The sequence below is a fragment of the Dendronephthya gigantea genome, unplaced genomic scaffold (assembly GCF_004324835.1).
Source record: "Dendronephthya gigantea isolate DGI-Jeju-01 unplaced genomic scaffold, DenGig_1.0 000004F, whole genome shotgun sequence".
NCBI classification, from domain to species: domain Eukaryota; kingdom Metazoa; phylum Cnidaria; class Anthozoa; order Malacalcyonacea; family Nephtheidae; genus Dendronephthya; species Dendronephthya gigantea.
In genome coordinates this window covers 3,630,125-3,652,361 of record NW_021163014.1, presented here as the reverse complement: position 1 = coordinate 3,652,361, position 22,237 = coordinate 3,630,125, and the positions used below count along the sequence as shown (strand labels likewise).

Genomic DNA, 22,237 nt, shown 5'->3' with positions numbered 1-22,237 from the left:
AATCGAGTCGCTGCCCCACGTTCCTATAATTTATATGTGTTCAAAGTTCAAAGAACAAGAATTGTCTTTTTATGTAGCAGTATAAATATCGAAGTGATACCCTTCCTTCATTTCTTTTTGCGAAACAATTGTTTCCATTTTCTGCGCTTGATACCAAACGTAAATGAAATGATTTATGGGTCTAACTTTTAAGAAAAGCCACGTTTTCATTCGGCACCTTTTCAAAATAGTTATTTTCAATCTTCAGCAGGGTGTACCAAGCTGACAAAGCAAAAACGGCAAGGTTAATGGACAGTGATGAGAGGGTAAAACCACTCAAGGCATCACTATTTTATTAGTGATGAAATAAACTGAAGCCGACATATTTTTCACGTATTCTATATTAACTCTTTCGATCTAATTTCGCAAAAAACTCAAACTTTGATTGTGTAACAGTATAATTGTATATAAACGACGAGGATAATCTTCTTTTGATAAGTATCAACTGAACAGAATGTTAAAATTTAAAGACAAAAACGTTTGAATCGTTTTCGCAGGTCCATATCTTCGTACGTAACACACGCTTTTATTGTGCACTGAATGTATCTTAGCATCAAATGTGGTATAACAACTGCCTAAAATAGACAAAACACTTCTCGACGTTTCGACCTGAGGGCCTTCTTCAGGAGAGTTAGGGGCTGTTTACATGAGCCCGGTTACCCGGGATTCAACGAAACGTGAGATGATTTTGAGGTATTGAAATGAGCAGATAACACGATCCTAGCAGTCTTATAATCACCACAACAATAGCATGTGCGTGTTTGATGTCATAAAGACTTATTTCAATACCTCAAAGTCCTCTTACGCTTCGTTGAATCTCGGGTAACTGGGCTCATGTCATCCCCTCAGTATGATACTCTCTTGACGAAGGCCCTCAGGTCGAAACGTCGAGAAGTGTTTTGTCTATTTTAGACAGTTGTTATACCACATTTGATGCTAAGTTGTTTGAAGACGCTGACACGCTACTTCCTGGTTATATTGTATCAATTTTCAAAGAACAAGAACTTAAAGTTTAAGAACTTTCCGTGTTTTGTTTAAGTTGAGTTTCGTTATCCCCATTTCAGCGTTTTATCCCCGTCTAAGTTTTGTTTCCCACCACTTTAATATCGTTTAAATAATTGAGCAATTAACCACGCTATGCCTCTAACACTTGCAAGTACCTAAAAGATCCAGAGCTTTATTCTATAAATGATTATTAATTTTATAATAATATTTTATATAAAATAATTATCCTCGTGAGGTTAGGTGAGGGTATTAATTCCCCTCGGATATTTACACTCATGCACGATTTGCAAATGTGACATAAAAGCAGTGAATTTAAATAAGACTGGAACTCTAAGGGGCTGTTTACATGAGCCCGGTTACCCGAGATTCAACGAAGCGTGAGGTGATTTTGAGGTATTAAAATGAGCAGATAATATGATCTTGGAAGTCATATTACTCGTATAATCACCATAACAATAGCATGCCCTTGTTTGGTGTCACAAAGACTTATTTCAGTACCTCAAAGTCCTCTCACGCTTCGTTGAATCTCGGGTAACCGGGCCCATGTAAACAGCCCCTAACTCTCTGACTTTCTCCTCATTAATTAGTGAAGCCAAGATGGCGAAAAAAAATCTGTGTTTGCGTGGGCTAGTCACGAAGGGTGAAGCTACGGACGGAAATTTTGTACTTTTTGTATAAATCATACCAGCTTTGTACGATTTTTCTTTCAAATAATTTTCAAGGGAGAGGGTATTTCATGAAAAGAATGTGCATTCGACAGAAAACGTAACTTATTTTGCGACGATTCCTCAGTCTGAGATAATAACAACTGTGTTTTGTGATTTTCGGGCACGATGTCTGTTTACAAAAGTTTTCTTAAACAATGTCGTACAGAATGATTTGCTGTTCCGTTAGGTGATCCAATAATTCCTCGTATAGAATACATGCTATATTTTATATTATACTGTTATCTCAAAATGTCTGTAATTTGAATCTAAAGACGAGCTTTAAATATTCGTTCATAATTGTCGCTATTTTACCTACTGACCTACAACATTTCCACGCCGGAGGACTGGACTTACCTGCAAGAAAGGCTTCAGTGTCCGCCATCTTAGCTTCAAACTTCTGGCGGTGCTAGCGTTCAGTCTTATTTGAGTTCACTGAATCAAAGCAGTGAACTGAATATTAATCAAGACTGGAACGTTAACTCTGTGAAAAATTTGAGGCCAAGATGGCGGTATATGAAGCCTTTCTTGTTGATATGATCCAGGCCTCCACGCGGAAATTTCGCAGGTAATATGGCGGCAATTATAATTTTACCTATGAAATTTCCGTGCCAGAGGCCTGGATCATACCTACAAGAAATGCTTCATATTCCCCCATCTTTACTTCACTCATTAATGAGGGAAAGTCAGAGAGCTAGCGTTTAATAGATCTGATTCGAGTTCGTCCGCCATTATGCTATGGACCACACGTCTTGATTTGGTGAGAAAAATTTTTTAACTTTTAACGGTTTTACAAAATTAACAGAAACAAATTTCGACAGAATTTACAGTGTATACTGAACTTGAAATGTTTACGCTTGATATTATTTCAGCCTGCACAGCTAGCGCTTTATAACTGAAGTGATTATTTTGCGGTAAACACAACTCTAACTATTCACTATAAATATAAGTGCGCTACGTAAAAAACGACATTATAATTAAAGCAATGTAGCTTACAAAATAAGATTTTAATTCCACTAGTAATTCAGAGGCTATCGTATGTAACTATGCTGAATGGGAATCTAATTAGTCACTGATCTGGCTAGCTAGGAAATATTTTGCTTCGTTTGGAATGGCGAGAGGTTGCTACATGCATGCATTTCTAGTATGCTTTTAGTGCTATATTTTGAGCAAACCATTTCTCCGCAAGGAGCAACTCTTAAGTTCACGAAGTATAAAGCCCATTCTCCACTATGTGATTTTATTCGCGCGACGCGAAATGAAAACTCGAATCTAGTGATGTGGTTGGTCGCGAAAAATTTTCCAGCAAAAAGAAACATGTTCTTTTATCAGTTCGACAAAATATAGCCGAATCTTAAGTTATCCATTGTGATAGACGTTGTTCAATGCGATTAAAAGATTGGACGTTGTTCATTCCGATAAAAAAAGACCAGCAAAACAAAAAGAATTGTGTAGAAAACTTTATTATCTCTATCTTACACCGTACATTTGGCCTCATTATTCACATTTACGTCATATTAACATAAATCGTCTTCTTCAATCAAAAGAGAATGAGAATAGTCCAGTTACATATAACATCGAAGGCGAAGCATTGGATGAAAATATTCACAGCTCGTATTAAATAAATAAGATAATTAAAGAGGCTTACGAATCTTCGATATCCTAGCCTTACATATTTAAACAGAGGCGTTTAATTTCCATTTAACCAAACAAACATGAATATGACCTTACTCAGTGTTTAAGATCACAATAAATATTTTGCTGAATTGATATTTTTAATTTAGTTGGACTTTAGTCATTATAGTAATAAATATATTTTACTTTTTCTTTACTTTTTCTTTTCATTTAGGATTGCAAAATCATTTAGAGTTGAGTTTATATGAACGTAGTTTTAATTTGTACCAATAATTAATTCAATTTTATACTTACCATAACCAGGCATTCAAATCATTTTATATATGCTATGGACTAGCTGCAACTTTTCGACTTGCTGTAAAACAATAAAAGCACAAAGTGGTTAAATATCTACTAATTTCAACCTTATTAATGTAGATATGAAACATTAGCATGCAATAGACCCCTAAATACAATGTTTGTATTTTTTCAATAAATTCGCCGGAAAGCTAGTAGGTGCATGGTCAAGAGCTACAAGGCCCCAAGCGCGTTGCATGCCGCATGCAGGGTTGGAATCAGTGGGGCGTTTCTCAGTAAGTTTCTTTGTCTTGCCACAATTTCCGGCTTTATACAGGTAGAGAATAAAAAATATGACGTTTTGATCATGCCTTCATGGCCATGGATTCGAGGACTAGGTTATGTTAATTTTTTTGGTGAAATAGCTCCTCGCTGCCGCATTACACATTTTATATGTACACTCGTTATCTTTTCGAAAAAGAACTTAATAAGGAATCATTCAAAAACTAGCCGAAGCTTAGGAATAATTGCAGATTTGTATTGACTAGGTATTAACCTACCTGATATGCCCGCCCCTGATCTTTGATAAAAACTTGCTGAATTAGACGAACCGATAACGTGAAAATGAACCAATAATTCCTTAAAGGCAGGCTGAATTGCTGTAATGCCGGGTTTCTAAACGAGAAATGCTATAGAAACCGTACCTTTTACAAGATAATGGAATGAACAGAAATATCGAATTTTCATTAGCCGATCTTATCATTTTGTTGAATACAATACAATACAGTACAATGCAATACAATACAAATCGATTTCATTTTCTGTCTTGGTCTCGGTTATTTCTTATGTCGGCACAATTGGGAATTTAACTAACAGACCACAATTTGATAGAACAAGCAGTCGCTTCTTTACGTCGTTAATTCTGGTCACATTATCATTCAGGAATCATTTGTCCGGTAACATTACTGTCAATTGCTAAACGATAACGCGGAAAATAGGTTTTCCATTTTCGAAATTGTTATTAATTTTAGAAAAGGTGCTGCTGATATTAGTAAAACAAACCCTTGTGCACCACAGATTGGTCACGCCCAGTAGACTGTTCTGTAGCAAGTAGCACCGTATTAGCATGGAACTGCGCTATTTGGGATTTTACCTCTATCTTCGATGTTCTTTCGGAAAACTGGATAAGGCCAGATTCTCAATTTCCGTCTTGGTGAAAGCGTAATTAACTTACCATGCGAACGTACAATTTGTCGCCGTTTGTGCTCTCCAATATCGCAACTCTACTTTGAAAACTTCATTGTTTAGAGGCAAAATAATAGTTAACCCTATTTCTAGGAAATGTACGGAATCCTTGCACATATATTTTATTTCAGGTCAAAAAACAGAATGTATTTCGACGCATACGCAGGGATTTGAATCACTGAAAGTTTAAAAACACGTTACATTAAGTATGAAAAGCCAATAAGCTACAAACACTATGAGTAGGTCGAAGCGTTACTTAGGAAACTATACCATTCAACCTCGTACCCTAAGTTTCTCATATGGATCTAAAAATACTAAAATCATGCAAGTAGCGCATTTTTAAAAACGAGCTGATAGTTTCAAGGATGTTCATGAAGAAAAATATTCTGGAATGATAATTCATCTCATACTACAAATGAACGAATATCTTGTCTATTCGGATAATGAAATCGTTTCGAGTAACCCATTTAGTTCTCCAAGGACAAATACGACATGTCTTCAGTCAAACGTCTTCACGTAACGAGTCGTTTAAACACTTGCATTCCACTGGAAGGAGCTTGCTTGATCTTCGAAACTTTTCCACATGTGCGCGTATATATGTGTAAACTTTCGCTTTTCTGGCTCTTTTCCACCGCCCAAACTGGAAGTCCAATGTAATCGATTCACTTTCACTACACCAGAGCAATTCACTACACCAGGTTTCGTCAATAACATATCTCAATATCCAAAGTTCAAATAAAATGTCGCACCAGAGGAAATGACGACTCCTCATTTAATTCTAAAGTTCAATTACATGAGAATGCACCAGAACAGAAATGCGACTTTGTGTTGTGTCCAATAATTTCTTGATTGTCCGTTAAAAGTCAAGTTCTAATGGTCAAAAAGTAAAATGCTTCAAGTTTGTTTTCTTAATAGCGTCTCATGGCACTACGAGGAATGGTGGGCACAGGTGCACCCCTGAACGGGTCACCACGACCAGACATAGGGACAGGACGACGGCTGTCAATAATAGGTACAGTCATAGGCAATGGGGCTGAATGTTGGCTGATAATTCTTGTTGGCAAAGCCGAGCTACGGCTTGGTGGGATTACTGTACGAGATCGATCCATAGATGGAGGCAACATGGCGCTTGAAGGATTTGTAGAAGCACTCCAAGCAGAACGGGACATTTCTCGCGTAGCAACACCACGATCACGCTCCCGGGATCTGTCGTGCTCTTTCTCAACAGGCCACCCACGTGCAGGCTCACTCACAACAGGTCTTCCAGCACGAGCTGTTGCATTCCCGGGGGGTGCCAAACTGTGGGATGACATAATAGGACGAGCATGAGCACTGCTACGTTCACTCCAACTTTCTCCAGGTCTGTCGCGACTTGATGAACTACCAGCAGGAACAACTGGTTTTGTCAAACTCGAACGACCGCTTACTTCACTTCCCAGGATGCCACTGACGCCAGCACGTTGTAACAACAATGACAATCCTTTCTGTGGGTCGCTGCTGCTCTCGGCACCATGTTCCCAGCTTGGTCGACGGTCGCGCGAGTCACGTTCACGAGGGGACTCGCGGGTTGATCGACTTGCACTCGGACGATCCCGCTCGGCACGACGATGTTCATCACGTGGCACCTCATCACGCGTGGAATGACTGCTTCGCGGGTCTGAGTGCCCACCACGAGCATCACCACGGGGGTCACCACGAGGATCACCACGGCGTTCTCTGCTCGGAGCTGGTCTTGTTTCAGGGGGATCGCGAGCACCACGATCACGACTGGACATACCACTGAAGAACTCTCGACCATCACCACTTCTTTCAGTCGCAGGTCTCTTACTATCAGGCCAATATCCAGGGCCACGTGTTGGGGATTTCTCTCTGGCATAGGGATCTCCGGGTCGCTTCACACCACGACGTTCTTCGGCACGTTGTCGTTCCATTCGTTCACGTTCCAACCTCTGCAAGCGCTCACGTTCTAGCCTTTCACGTTCACGTTCCAATCTCTCGCGATCTTCACGCAGCTGCCGTTCTTGGATGAGTCTCAAACGTTCTCTCTCTTGTCTCTCTCGTTCCCGCTCACGTTCCAATTCTCGTTGTCTCATTCGTTCGCGTTCCAATCTCAGCCGTTCTTGACGCTCGCGTTCTTCTCTCTCGCGTAACAGTTGTACACGACGTCTTTCTCTCTCACGTTGTCTAATTCGTTCGCGTTCACGTTCCATTGCTCTCTCACGCATAATTCGTTCGCGTTCTCGACGTACTCGTTCCCGTCGTTCCCGTTCTCTTCTTTCACGCACTTGACGTTCACGTTTCTCACGTCTCACATCTTCAAGGGACTTGATGGCAGGGCTGGAACGCCGATGAGAGGGCTTGTCATCTTTCCCGTCTTTCTTCGCGGAGCTTGCTTTTGTGGTCTTACTATCGGTTTTCCCCTTTTCCCCTTTCGCATCGCTTTCTTTTCCTATTATTTTCGTTAATAAAACAAACGTATTAAGCATACAAAATGTTATACTAAAGGTATGGATATTGAATAGCTTGATATAAAAACAGAGTTGCCCGAGAACTCTTAATGCGTTTAACGAGCTCCATGTTTTAATGTTAATGCCATTCTTCCTACAAATATAATACGGATATGGAGAATATTAGCAGTGCAACGGGGAGATATACAGTCAAAAAAGCCAATCCATTCATGGTTTGTGGATCTTCAACAGTGCTTCAGTTGACATAAATACTATTGCAGCATTTCTCTTGCGAGAGATATGCATTAAACATCCATCGGTAAACCAGAGAAAACTGATTACTGTGCAGCTGGTTTCCTCAGAACCCGAGGTTGAACAGATGATCGTAATGCGGCAATGCCAATTCAACATTATTTCATCTGATGAACACAAGGCCCGAAAGCGAAGTGATTACTTCCGTGAGGATACACACTTGCCGTTAATTTGAATATATTTACACAATTTGCTCGTTGCGCGGCTAAGAAACTTGGAACTACTGTATTGTAACCAAAAAGAATGCCTGGTCAGATGAGTGGAAACCAAAAAAGAAATCGCGACTGCGATCAACGATCCTCTAAACGCTGGCGAAAAATCATTCAGTTTCACCTAATCCTAACGCAGCCGAACGCAAACGAAAATGTATGAAAATGGATAGAAGGGATAGTAGTGGGTAACGGGGCCAGGAGAAAAAGACACTTTAGTTTCCAACACCCCCCCCCCAAAAATCTCACCAGTCTTTGCAGTCGTCTTGCCATCCGATTTGACAACCGATGATTTCTCGTCGGATTTTTCCGATTTTGTCTTGATGTCAGCTGCCTTCTTCTCGCTGCTCTTATCTTTACTCTTCGCTGCCTTTTCATCCTTTGCCTTGTCGTCCTTCGCTTTCTCATCTTTTGCCTTGTCATCTTTTGTTTTGGTCGCCGCTTGAGGTAAGATATCATGATTAACTTCAAACCATTCACGAACGCAATGCACGAAAAATTTGCTGCGCGATGAAAAGCCAATAAAATACCGTAGATAATGCAACTATTTAAAATTGACCTTCCTTCTGGAAATTGTGGCATACGGTTTCAGAAGGCCTAGTTAATAATATATTTTGAGCTGCTGGGAACACAGTACTGTATTTTGGAATTAACTGGGGAGCCAACATAAGATTACAGGGGTACATAAATGAAAAAGAGGGGGAAGAGATGCAACCTGGCCATTAGGCATTGAGGTACAGTATACGTACTAAAGCCTCACAAAGAACTTGATATAGAACGGCCACAGATAAATTTCGTTCTTAAAGTTGCGCAAAAACGATTCTACATAATTGCTACGATATACTGGATGATACGCGAGATACTAGTGTACTCACCAGGTTTGGTAACTTTCTTTGCAGCAGGTTTTTTAGCAGTTGTTGCAGCGGCAGTTGGGAGACGATCACCTTTAGCCTACCAAAAATCAAATGAAGATATATCACTTTAGAGTTTCAGACCAATTACCACTGATACTCAAAGCCTTGATGTGCTTTGACTTGCATTAACATGCAGGGGAACATTTTACCATTACAATATGATACTTGTAGTAGGATTACAAAAGCAAGACATACCCGATCGACTGTTATACTACGTCCATGCATTTCGGTCCGATGGAGATGCTGGATACATTTCGCAGCTTCTTCGCTGGTTGACATTGTAACCAGACCAAAGCACTGACCGCCAGGAGATTTGGAGTTGGTTACTATCTTAGCACCCACAACCTGATCACCAAAGATAGATGATTAATTAATCAGAATAAAATTTTAACTCATTTTTGCAACAGTTTTCTTAGAGCAAAACCATAGGCAGCCCAAATATGCGTGATATTTTAAACGCGAGATTTTTTTTGGCAATTTGTCAATCTGGGGCCGGTTGTTCAAAAGCAAGTTAACGCTAACCCAGGGTTAGTGCTAAACCTGGGTTAAAATCCTTAACCCTAGGTTAGCTAAACCTGGGTTAAAACTGTGTTGTTCAAAGCTGGGTTAGCGGTAGGGTTAGTTAACCCAGGGTTAAAATATTTAACCTAAGATTAAATGTATTTTAACGACTAAGTTGGATATAAGAACGTTTTCGATTGGTCAATAAACGAGCGGCAAAACTTTACCCGACGAGGATATATTGTCAGTCGAAAGATTATATGCCGTGAGGGCAGGGTCGAAGGGACGTTGTTTTTAACAGCAATTTCCGTGCATGCAATTTTGGAAAGATTCGAAATGAAAGGCCATTTTGTATGATAAACAATGTCGCGATGTGAAGCAAAATTAAGCAATGCATATTATAAACAATCTATTTTGAAAATTTCAGGCATTCTTTGATTATTCAAAATTCAGGAACAAACGTAGCCTTACCATTTGCTGCCAATCAAAAGAATCAAATTTTGGCATCCGAAACAAATATTTCGATTACCATGTTTCATTTCGTACGGTTGTATGCATTTATCATGTATTGCATTGAAGCGATTGTAAATAAATCAACACATCAGCTGAAACAGAACGAAGTCAAACTTAAATAATTCTTTGCTGTCCAAAATTGTTCGTAAAACCTTTCAAAAGTGTTTAATTCATAAAGGATCATCTGTATTTACGTGTTTCCGCTCCTTATTCATCCATTTTGAATCGAAATTAACCCAGGATTAAAAAGTTAACCCACCTAGCTAGCAGGGTTAATTTTTTTGTCAATTTTAACCCAGGGTTAACGCTAACCGAGCTTTGTGCAACGCTAACCAAGGTTTAAAATTTAACCCTGGGTTAGGCATTTTTAACCCTGGGTTAGCGTTAACCGGCTTTTGAACAACCGGCCCATGGTGTAATAATGTCTCATTACATTATCATTTTTTTTACGTTACGAAACTCACCCCTTATACTATCACAAAATACCTCAATTTTATTGACTGAAATTAATAAATAAAATATAGTAAACTAATCTCTGATTATTTTCTTAACTTCTTACAAGCGAATTACGATTTAAAACTGTCTTTAACATGACAAAACACGGCAATATTTTTATAGTTTTTGATCAGAAACTTTTCCTACGATGCGGGATGACACTGGTCCATGTATTCGGCATTGTTTTGAAATATTTTACATAAAACTATTGGTTGAAATTGGTTGAGGTGTGTTGGACTATTTTTTAACCAATAGGATCAGGTAAAATATTTCAAAATCATGACGAATACAGGGACCACTGGCATCCCGCATCCTAAAAAACGTTTCTGATCAAAAACTATAAAAATATTGCAGTATTTTGTCATGTTAAAAGCAGTTTTAAATCTTAATTCGCTTGTAAGAAGTTAGGAAAATCATCAGAGATTAGTTTACTATATTTTTTATTAGTTTCGCTCAATATAATTGAAGTATTTTGTCATAGTCTCAGTGGTGAGTTTCGTAACGTAAAATAAGAGCCTCCCACCTTGTAATTATACATTATTACATTATATTGACAAATTGCCGAAAAATTTCTCGCGTTCAAATCATCACGCATTATTTGGGCTGCCTATGGCAAAACTAAACATCATGAAAAGTGAAGGACTTCCCAACAGCAGCCGACTGTCACTCAATAATAATAACAAGAAATAATCACTCATACCTTTCCATACTGACTAAATCTTGTCTTCAGATCAGCTGCACGAGTCATGGAGGACAAGTTACTGACCCATAAACTTTTTCCCATTTCTTTCTTCTTTGCATCTATTCCGGTTTTCTTTGCATCTGCTGCACTTTTCTTCTCGCCCGGTTTCTTTTCATCCTTGGTCTCTGGTTTTTTTTCTACTTTCTTTTCATCCTTCTTCACTGCTGGTTTCTTAGCTGGCTCTTCTTTCTTCACTTGTTTTCCATCTTTTTTCTCGTCTTTCTTCTCCTCGGTTTTGCTTTCCTTTTTCGCCTCTTTCTTTTCAGTTTCTTTCGCCTTTGTCTCAGTTTGAGCCTCAGTCCCATCTTCTTCCTTTTCCTTATCAACAGCTTCCTCTTTATCGCTTTCAGCCTCGACTTTCACATCGTCCCTAGACGTAAATGGTCCATCGATTATTACAGAAAAAAGACCTACGAACCGTCAGGTGGACGACAAAGTGTCAAATAAAAGAATAAGCCAAAGTAATTGAATGTTGTACATTCGATTAAGTAACCATGTATGAAATCATGTCGGTGACAGTCTTACACAAGCTCATAGGGTCTAATACTGCTAAACTGTTTATTTTATATCACATTTGATGAGCGGTTATTTAAAGACGCTGCCATGCTGGATCCAGCTTGGTTAGCTACCTTGGAACTCTGATATTGCTGTGAGTTTAATGATTGACGAGGAAAACGCAATATTTTTCATGGTTGATAATATTGTTAACAAACTTACTCTTCAACTGTCTTTTCCTCAGTATCCACAGTCATCTCTTGATCTCCCTCCTGACTCTCTGCTAATGCTTCGTCGTCTTCATCTGGAACATTTTCGTCAGCTTCCATTTTTTCGACATCTTCATGAGCATTTTCGACCGGCTGTTCTTCGTCCATGCCCTCGTCTTCTACAGCTTCGTCCTAAAACAGTATTATAAATAAACTAGGAACCTCACACAAGTTCGGAATTACAGTTATCAACAGGAGGACCTTGGCTTCCAGTGGCTTACATGTAACCTGTAATACCCAATACTAACTGTATTAACTTATTTTACGTTACACATGGCAACATAACTGATACAGTACGCATGGTTTGCCAAAATCTAAGGCTACAGTATGTGCAAACGAACGTCGTTTTCAAGTGTTTTAAAAACCTTTTTTTCTATTTTATTGTTTAGACGCCTTGCCCACGCGTATCTATTTAACTTCTATTGTAAATTGACGGTGTTTGAAACAGTTTTAGCATGAAAACGAATGTTAAAACGCTTGAAAAGGTTACCGTGTGCACATAGCCTATGTAAAGATGCGAGCGTTTTCGTAGAGTACAAAATAGAAAGTTGCTGGCAAAATAAAAAAAAAATTACGTAATCCACTTCTTTCAAATCTTCATCCAGATCATCTTGAACATCATCCGTGTTAACACACATTGACAGCGACAATTGATTTTCACTTGGTTTTGTGGTAGACACATCTGCTTCAGGTTCAACATTTGATTCCTCAACCATCTCTTCTGAAGAAAACAGTAATGAATATATCAACACCACACAACACCACGCATATTGCAACACCACAAAAAATAGTCCTTTGTGCAAACCTTCTTCGTTTTCATCCTCTTGTCCTTCATCAACAACCTAAAACATTGGTGAGGAAAATGATGATATACAGTAAGTATGGCATTGCAACAGAAAATTGTCCATTGGGAACACAGTAATCAAACCCCTAGGGCAAGTTATACTTTAGGGCCGGTTGATTACCACTGTCTAATGACGAACTATTACTCTTCCTATAAAAATATGTCGGGGATTTGTATTTTACAGCTGCATACTCTACCAGTGGTTTACTGTACTTACTGTACAGGGGCCTAATTCATGAAAGCTAGCCCTTTGTCAGGTCAGTCAGGTATACCTGTAATTTACACCTAATTAGAACTGTGTTTTTATGATGTACATACCATGTACCTCACAAAAAAAAGTTTCCACAATTGCATGCATATGGCAGTCCTACTGCCAACTGCCATAGGGGAGGGAAACCATACCCACCCACAGTGTGCAAAAATAATTAATATGTTGCTTCTTTTTCACTGTACTTAATGAACTCACTGACATTTAACACAGCCAACTCTACAGTACCTACAGGTATTACTGGACTCTCTCTATTAACTTCAAATGTGCAGGGGCCGGAGTCAACTTGAATATCATGCACTTAATATGTAGTTGTAAACAGTATCTTTGTATTAAGGTGAAAAACATTTAGTTCGCTTGTTGAATAAAACGATAGACTTGATTGCTATTTTGAACTTATCCACCGTTTAACTAAACGGTCTTGATACAACCGGACCCAGCAGTATACTCTACACCAGGTTCACTGTACTTATTGTATTGAACTTACACTATGCATAATTTACTATATATACAAATTATACCGGTTTACAATGTATAACAGTATACTCTACCTCTGGTTTACTCTACTTTCTGTACTAACAAGATACAGCTAGATACACTATGTAGTACTCATTGGTACTGAACAAACTAACATTGTAAAACAGTATACTCCCCACTCTGCTTTGCTGAACGTACCATGCTCACAAGACGTACAGATCACATACATCACACATTGGGCACTGTACAAACTAACATTGTATAGCAGTATACCCTACCTCTGGTTCATCTTGATATTCATATTCTGGAGAACATTCTCCCAAGTCATTTTCTGGTTTATCCTCCTCTGTTACATCAACCTATACACACAATAGTTATTTTTACAATCAAGCCCTGTTTCACAACATCCACTGCACTCAGTGTTTTGTTTTGTTTAATTACTAAATAGTATTCTCCAGACTGTGCTTTAGCATTAAAAAAGTCCTTCTAAAATTTAAGTGCACTTCTAAAATTTAAAGTTAGTTTCTTTGGTGTTTCTACATTAATTAACATCATTGAGGTGTTTTATGTATCACAAGCTTTCAAGTACCAAAAATACAGCAGTCTTCCATTCATTTCTCAGTCCAAAACTTTAATTTTATGAAAAAAAATCTTCACTTATTTTTAATAGTAATAATGTTTATTTGTAACAATTGTAGAAAAAATTATTCCCATCTGTAACCATTTATATGCAGATCTACATAATTTCACATATTATTTCAAAAATGAATGACTGCATAGAAAAATAGCTTGTGCTTGCTGCTACTGTTTTAAGTCTGTTAAACATCCGAGGGATGGCAAGACAAAAATTGAGAAGCTTTTAATATATTTTAAAAGTTGATTTTAAATATTCATTCTTAATAACAATTTTTAAAAAATACTGTACCTGTTCAACAGTTTCATTCTCAGTTTCTTCATTTTTCTCACTCAAAAGAACATCATCCACTTCTTCACTGCCATGCCCCTCCTGTTTTAAAAATTTGTAACATAAGAGAAGTCAGATATGAACAAATCCATCAATCTTAATTATCTAGAATATTGTGATCTAACAGGTCTGTACAACTGCAATCAAATGCAATTTTGGATGCGGCAACTCTTTGGAAAATCTATTTTAGCAAAAGTAATTTTGCCTATAGGGCAAAGTCAAAAATTGCCTTGAACCATGTGTGAGATTTAAAGCAGTAAAATTTTCTCTAGATAGGATGGGAAATATATAAACCACATATGAGGAATACTAAAGAAGAATATGTTTTACAAAACTATGTAAACCTATAGGTCTGCTAAGTTCATACAAGCAGAAGAACAAACCTGTTTTTCTTCTGCATCATCAATCTCGGCTTCACTGTCATCACCATCTAACACAATGAAACCTGAAAAATCATCTGGAATTTCATCATCTCCTAAAATTAAAAAATATTATGTGCAAACCTTGTATTGTATTTGACACTATATATATAGCTTTCTCATTCATTCATATGATATAAAATTGTTTTGATATAAAAGCTATATTTTGCTGGTTTTCTTGGGCTAGAACAATTTAACGAGGCTAGCCCACTTGCGACTGACCTAGCTATATTGCAATGTAGGTACTGGGAAAATAATATAGGGAATGTCATTTCAATAATTAGATAACAAATACACTGCTTGCAAGGGCCACGTAATCAGCAGTAAAATAAAAGATGCAAGGCGGTTGGCCCAAGAATGATGGGAGAAGGCTTCCAGCCCAAATGACATAAACATCCAAAGGGTGTATTGATATAATAATGAAACGATTGCTATAGTAGCATAAAAATACTAAATTACAATCAAGCCAAAAGCCTTATTTCCAAAGAAGTCTGCATGACGCCTAACATATGACTGTGCACTGCCAGTCTGCCTGACTCTGCCACTGGGTCACAAAATATGTCCTTTAGAAAACGAAACATGCCTTAAAATAATTTCAAATGCTAACCGAAATTTGGCTATAGTCTACACAAGTTTAAAACATCACATGGACCACAAAATTGCCAAAAAGGTTCTTCCAAATAAGAATACAAACCGTCCACGTTGCCGTTTGGCGTTTGAGTGGCTTCGGATTCAGCAATGTTTGCCTTTTCGTTGCCCTCGCATTCCTTCTCTGCTGACTCGTTTAAATCTGCCGATTCGTCCAGCAACGACTGCAAAAGAAAAACACATAAAAAATCGATATATTCTTGTGCTTAATAAGCCTCTCTGATCGCCATAAACGGCAACTTTTCTATGAAAATATCGCACAGGAATAAAGCGTTCACTGACTTCACTCGAATACATATAAATAAATTTATCAACGAAATAAACGTCTTACTTTCTCCAGTCGCTCCACTAAAGCTCCCTTAAGACCGGTTTTGTCCAAACCTCTTTTCTCTAGTTCTGCTCTCAAATCAACAACACGAAGTTGGGTTAACTTTTTACCCCCAATAGAAGCCATTTTCCAAACACGTTTTACAAACACGCTTCTTTCCTCTTGCAACGAAATGAAGGTGGAATGTTCGGTTCCGCCGTTCTGCGCATCTCGTGGTTTGTCGCCATTTGTCGCCAATTGTCGTAAATAATCCATGGCCATTGGCGGAATCGACGGATGGAGGGAAAAACGTAATTGCGTACAACGGGTTAACGTGAAATAAAATAACTGGAACGCTACCTTTTAACCAAAAGTTGAAGTCACCCCCAGTCTTTACACGCCAAAACAAACACGGCCAAGACAAAATATTTAATTTTCTTGTGATTTTTTTTAAATCTGATGAAAACTCTATTAGAACTTCGACTCCGACCGGCTGAGACATTCTTGATGTCAGTAGACAGGGACGTTAGCCAACGGTGAGTCGTGCCCCCCTTTGAAATATTCATTGCTAATATATATACAGCTTATACACTTCAAAATCAATTAATGTAATTAAAACGAACTGCATGACAGCCGATTCCGTTTCACCGTCAAACAACATGCGTTCGCAAAACACGTTGGGAAATTTCAAATTAACTGTTTCTACGGTCAAATGACATTGTTGCTAAGGGTGGACTTACGGTATATAGTGGAGTTGATATAGATTGTGACGGGTAAACAAGAAAGGTCGTTGTTTTCAAAACGGAAAGGCCCTCTCGCCTAAAAGAAGAAGTAGTATTATTGACGAAATCGTATTCAGGGACGCAATAAAGATACAGATGCTTTTATAGGGAGTTTCGCTAAGGTCGCGAAAAAATTTTCTAATGCGACCGTAATAAAATTATGACGCCAATACTGCGAAACTGAGAGCCTTAACCAAGACATGGAGGGGGAAACTGACGCGGGGGAAGTTTGTCCGATGGTGACATTCACTTGATGGAAGTTCTAAAAACGCACTGAACACGTCTATTACATATTCAGAAATTATGGAGTACTTATATGCATGAGTTCGGAGATCTACCAGAAGGCAATACGTCCACAACCTCTCTCCGTAATGCGGTCCGATATAAATTAATAATTATCATTAATAATAATCACGACTGTGGCTGAAGAACGTTTCACAATTGGCAACATGGAAGCCGGTATAAGTAAAAGACCCGTATATACTTATTTTTCTTGCGAACACTGAATTTAATTTGTATTAATAATTTATATTCATATTTTGGCTATGTATCTTTTGTTCATTTCAGATGAAAGCTGTTATTGTGGAGAAATTGTAGGCCATAATTTATAAAGTCTTGGCTTTAAACGCCTTGTTTTCTGATAAAATTTCAAATGTTGATAACAGTTCAATCCGTTTGCTGTCTCCTTCACTTCACAGCTATTCACTTATAATGTGTCTTTCTTCTTCTGTGATGTTATCATACTTGGACGCGAATGTAATGGCTTTGTTTAAGCATAGACAATCCAGAAGACAGGGACTGGAAACGCTAGCTAAAACACTTATAATGCTGACGCGCCATCCGTGATATGGCTTTATCACGTCAATTTTTACGTTTCCAGGCAACCGGGCTCTTTATTCAGAAAAAATAATGCAAAGTAGATCCAGCAAAAGTTTGCATATATTGAAGGATTTTTTGAATATAAATACTATATTTCTATTAAGTCAGATAAATTTTCAAGGTAAGTGCGTTTTCATTTTTCATCTTGAGACTGTGTAAACAATGCTCATAGTTCCAGTTCCAGAAGTGTTGGCATAAAAAATATACGCACGTAAAATCAGGTAGTTTTTTGGGACCCTGTAACTTGAATTCCAAGCTATAAATTTTCTTTGACCACCTACAAATAGCATCTTATATTACAAAAAAATGCATTAGGACAGAAACTGTAACTTGTAACTACATGCAGACTAGTGTATGAGCCCGACAGTAAGAACCTTTTTTAGTCCCAACCACAAAAGGATCGCCATGTATGCACCATTTGTATACACTGCATGTAACTACAATTTCGATAAATTGAGAAACTTTGTCTTACATAGTGTAAACAAAATAATACAGGGTATACATCTATTAACTTTTTCCGCCTCTTTGTGCGCTCAGTTGTAAAGCTAAGAATCGCCAATAACTGCATGCGTCGTGTTTTGATGTTAAGATGTCACTCTTTTTGTTCTCGTAGAATATGAACCTAGTTGGGACCCTATAAAATCACTTCGACCCAGTCTCAGAGGGTCATTTTTATATGTTTGACACAGTAAATCAACTAACTGTGCACTTATCGCATTTTCCAACATCGTCTTATATTAAAAAAGGTAAATTATCAGAAAAAACTGCGTGCGTTGTATTTTTTGCTAAACCGAGTGTCGCCATTGTTTTTCTCGAAATATGTGCCTATTAAATTTACTTAGAGGCCCATTTGAAGATAGTTTAAACAAAAAACAATAAACTGTTAACCCTATTGCTTTTACCAATATATTCTTTGCGTTATTGAAGCTACAAATCACCAAATAACTGCGCGTGCGTTATTTTTTTTGCTGAGAAGTGTCTCCATTGTTGCTCTCGAAAATAGAGTTCTACATGAGCCCGCAAAATGTGCCAGCCGTATCATGGAGAGCGCACGCGAAAACAATAGCTTTCCCAGTCCCTGTCTTTTGGATTGTCTATGGTTTAAGAGCTCGTCTGTTATCGAAGGGTAAATAAATTGAGTCATTGGGGACATCTATAAATTGAGTCTTGAATTCAAACTTGCAACTAGCAAACTTGTTATTAGCTCAAGCAGAATTTTTTATGCAGTTATACATATTTTTCATTTCTAGATGGGGTGATGATTTCCGTTTACCAAATAATACATAGGGCAGGCTTGGGAAGAAACCTGACAAGACAACACCAGTATATAGATGTTCCAATCTTTATTGAAGTTCTAATCCAGTTTCAACTAATTCAAATAATCATGCATGGCATATAATATTATAGGCCTGAAGATATTTGTCCACCTTTCTATATAACCCTACTTTCCACGTCAACTTTAAGCAATTTCGTTATCTAACAGGAAGTAAAAAAAACAGGTATGTAAGTTATATTCCCTAATATAGTTCAAATATAAAGGATTATTATAATGACATATTATATTTGTTAATATTCATGGGGTTAGATGGGGCAGCAAAGTTTATCAATAAATTAAAAAATATATATATTTATAACATTTTTTTGTCTTAAGCTGTAGTAGCTTTCACGCGTATGGCACAGCAAGCAGTATAATAAATTAAATAGCCTAAACTTTACAATTATACACCACAAAGTCATTTTCAAACGCATGGTTTACTGAAAAACTGTAAATTGCTCAATTTTTGCGTGATCTCAATCGGAGAATAAAAAATAAAGAGCACACATGCAGTGATATGAAAAAATATGGGTTTATAAAAGGGATTAAAAATATTTTGTACATAGGCGTATAAAAAATAATACCTTTTACTTTGCGCAGGGTACCAAGCAGCAAAGTTTACTATCATCGCATGACAATCCAGGCACAACATCTCCTGTAGGACAGGTATCACAACAATTAAAGCCTGCACCGTCGCACTGAGCTTGAAGGTCTATAAGCAAAATAGCCGGTATCAAAAATAATGCAGTAACAGAAGAATAATTGAATTACAACAAAATATATTTTTATAAATATTTTGTTGTAATTCATAAATTTATTTTAGTGAAAATTCAGTTGATGAATATATACTCACGACGTTTTCCTTTAAATATATACCTGAGTTCACGCGACGGTTCAACAGGTTTGCATTCGAGACAGTAAAAATCACAAGAAACAAGCAAATTATAAATTTAGAATTCATGATGATCTAAAATATAAAACATCAAGCTATCAATACGTTAGTTCATATAGCAGCAACACAATTAAATCGCCCTTTGAACGCGCACATGCAGCATTATTAATATACTAAAACGGAGATAAATTATACATGTGAAGCTCGATCGACGTTCTTAACAAGGTATAAGGATACCCCAAACTTAATAAAGGATCTTATACATGCATATGATTAGAGGCGTGTATATACGCGGGACTGTCTAAAGAGGAAAGTGTATTGAAGAGTTTATTGCACTGATGAAGACGATCGATAGAGAATAGTTATAAATGATTAATTGACATAATAATTATAGAAGAAATGCCTTGAAGGGAAAAAAATCAATAAAGTGTTCCACTAAATTCTAAGATGAGAAATTTAAAGCCAAACAATATAGGTATATACGCATAGAAAAGCCTGCCAGATACAGGAATTAAAAATTATATAGCTACACCATGGTCTATATACTTGCAAACATATACGTAATTAAAATAATTGATATAATGCACTGTTGTCGGCCATGGAAGATTACATTAATTTTATATGATAGACTTTAAATTATAGACTCAAGATGAACGTAAACTGAATGAATATACTAATATTGTATAGAGAGAAATGAATCGAAAAATTCGAGTATAAAATTTATCGTATATACTTACATTCTTTGCAATCCAGTTCGACTTCCAATGTTTAGTGGCTTCAGTCTTCAGTGAAAAGATTCAGTAGATGAAGTGACGGCAATGACAAGGTTTTCCCCCCTTTATATAAGTCATTATATTACAGTTATCGTTATACGTCGGAATGATTTCTTTGTGCGGAAAAGACATTGCCGTGCATGCATGGCATTTACGCATGCAACCAGTGTTGCTGAACAGTCTCCCTCAAAGCAAACAATTAACATATTAGGAAAAAATTGTTGAAACACTACGATTACAGACGGCTTCTCTTCTAGGTACAGGCAGAAGAGAATACGGAATAAAGTGAAATACAAAACAAACATATTCATTGCGGGGTGAATTTTCAAGACATACATAAAGTAAACATACATAGCTATAGCTCAATATTACTGCATGGGGCAATATATGTCGCTTGCATGCATGACGGAAAAAGAAGAGCCTATATCATGTAATTCCGTCGAAAGTCATTGACGCAAGTAGATGCGGGTGGGTGCGTTTAACTCATGGGGGGGAAATTCATATAGCTATATTATAGGCCTATTAACATCTTTGTATATTGCTTCGAAAAATAATAGCATTGGTGAATTTGAATTCTAAAATATCTATATTTGGAGTATTAAAACAAGGGCATCGATATTATTAAAAAAATTGAATTTACACTGGTGCTGCATTGAAATTATATGGCGTATAGCTATAACGCTGTGGGTCATTTGTGCATGTAAGAAATGGTCGAACAGTTTTCAGGAAGTGACGGAAACGCGCTCTTTCTCCTATACTGCATGACTACATGCGAAATAAGAAATGAATAGAATGCTCGTTGAAAGAGTAGATACAGTCCTCGTTGAAACCTACAGAAAATAGTTGAATAAATTGCTGTAAGCTCATATACTAATGATACTATAAACAAGGAACATAGTCAACCATGCACAGTTAGCCCGCTATCAGGCGCACGTCGTAGTATATTATATCTATATATATATATATATATATATATATATATATATATAATATATATATATAATATAATATAATATATATATATATATATATATATATATGTATGTGTGGCTCAACAAGATCATTGCATTCCCTATTCAGGTTTCCTTCGTCGAATATATATAGAGAGCCACCTCTAGACGTAGCCTAGTAATCTAGGCCTTTCGCTCCCTGCTTTGTGTGGCCACGCAGAATATAGATCGTGGGAGACTAAAGAGTGGGGGAGGGAGCGAGAAGAAGAAGGCGGCTTCTCGGCCGGAACCGGTGAATGCACAGTTAGCCCGCTATCAGGCGCGCACGTCGTAGTATATTATATATGTGTGGCTTAACAAGATCATTGCATTCCCTATTCGGGTTTCCTTCGTCGAATATATACAGAGCCACCTCTAGACGTACGTATAACGTGGCCTAGTAATCTAGGCCTTTCGCTCCCAGCTTTGTGTGGCCACGCAGAATATAGATCGTGGGAGACTAAAGAGTGGGGGAGGAGCGAGAAGAAGAAGGCGGCTTCTCGGCCGGAACCGGTGAATGCACAGTTAGCCCGCTATCAGGCGCGCATGTCGTAGTATATTATATATCCGTGGCTCAACAAGATCATTGCATTCCCTATTCAGGTTTCCTTCGTCGAATATATACAGAGCCACCTCTAGACGTACGTATAACGTAACCTAGTAATCAAGGCCTTTCGCTCCCTGCTTTGTGTGGCCACGCAGAATATAGATCGTGGGAGACTAAAAAGTGGGGGAAGGAGCGAGAAGAAGAAGGCGGCTTCTCGGCTGGAACCGTCACGAAAATTACCGATCAGCTTCAGCGTTTCTCAGCGTTTCCGGATAACTAATTAACGGCGGTAGAATGCCTATTAACTAGGCTAGGTATAACGGGGTCATGGT

At 37.7% G+C, this 22,237-nt stretch overlaps 1 protein-coding gene and 1 long non-coding RNA gene across 3 annotated transcripts; both read right to left on the bottom strand.

The window, feature by feature from the left end:
- Positions 1–3,197: 3,197 nt before the first annotated feature.
- Positions 3,198–15,945, bottom strand: LOC114515534 (scaffold attachment factor B1-like). Of its 2 annotated transcripts, none has more exons than XM_028534799.1 (14): positions 15,753–15,945; positions 15,468–15,585; positions 14,738–14,829; positions 14,316–14,396; positions 13,669–13,749; positions 12,607–12,643; positions 12,377–12,519; positions 11,755–11,933; positions 10,996–11,407; positions 8,982–9,131; positions 8,748–8,823; positions 8,122–8,313; positions 4,220–7,353; positions 3,198–3,738 (listed from the first exon to the last, which is right to left on the bottom strand). In XM_028534799.1, the coding sequence occupies exons 1-13, from the start codon at positions 15,873–15,875 to the stop codon at positions 5,813–5,815; spliced, it is 3,225 nt and encodes a 1,074-aa protein (XP_028390600.1). In that variant the 5' UTR covers positions 15,876–15,945; the 3' UTR covers positions 3,198–3,738; positions 4,220–5,812. The 2 variants fall into 2 exon arrangements, with proteins under 2 accessions (XP_028390600.1, XP_028390599.1); XM_028534798.1 differs by having other exon boundaries at positions 3,199–3,738; positions 12,377–12,522.
- Positions 15,946–18,717: 2,772 nt separating this feature from the next.
- On the bottom strand, positions 18,718–20,434 carry LOC114515656. Its single transcript, XR_003686216.1, has 4 exons — positions 20,334–20,434; positions 19,581–19,671; positions 19,289–19,416; positions 18,718–18,865 (listed from the first exon to the last, which is right to left on the bottom strand). It is a non-coding gene; the product is annotated as an uncharacterized LOC114515656 (long non-coding RNA).
- Positions 20,435–22,237: the final 1,803 nt, after the last annotated feature.

Coding starts and splice junctions, on each gene's coding strand:
- LOC114515534 (XM_028534798.1), bottom strand. CDS start 15,875: ATGGCTTCTATTGGGGGTAAAAAGTTAACCCAACTTCGTGTTGTTGAT. Junction 12,523..12,606: donor AGAGGATGAAAACGAAGAAG/GTTTGCACAAAG, acceptor TGTTTTCTTCAG/AAGAGATGGTTGAGGAATCA. Junction 11,934..12,376: donor ATTTGAAAGAAGTGGATTAC/GTAATTTTTTTT, acceptor ATACTGTTTTAG/GACGAAGCTGTAGAAGACGA.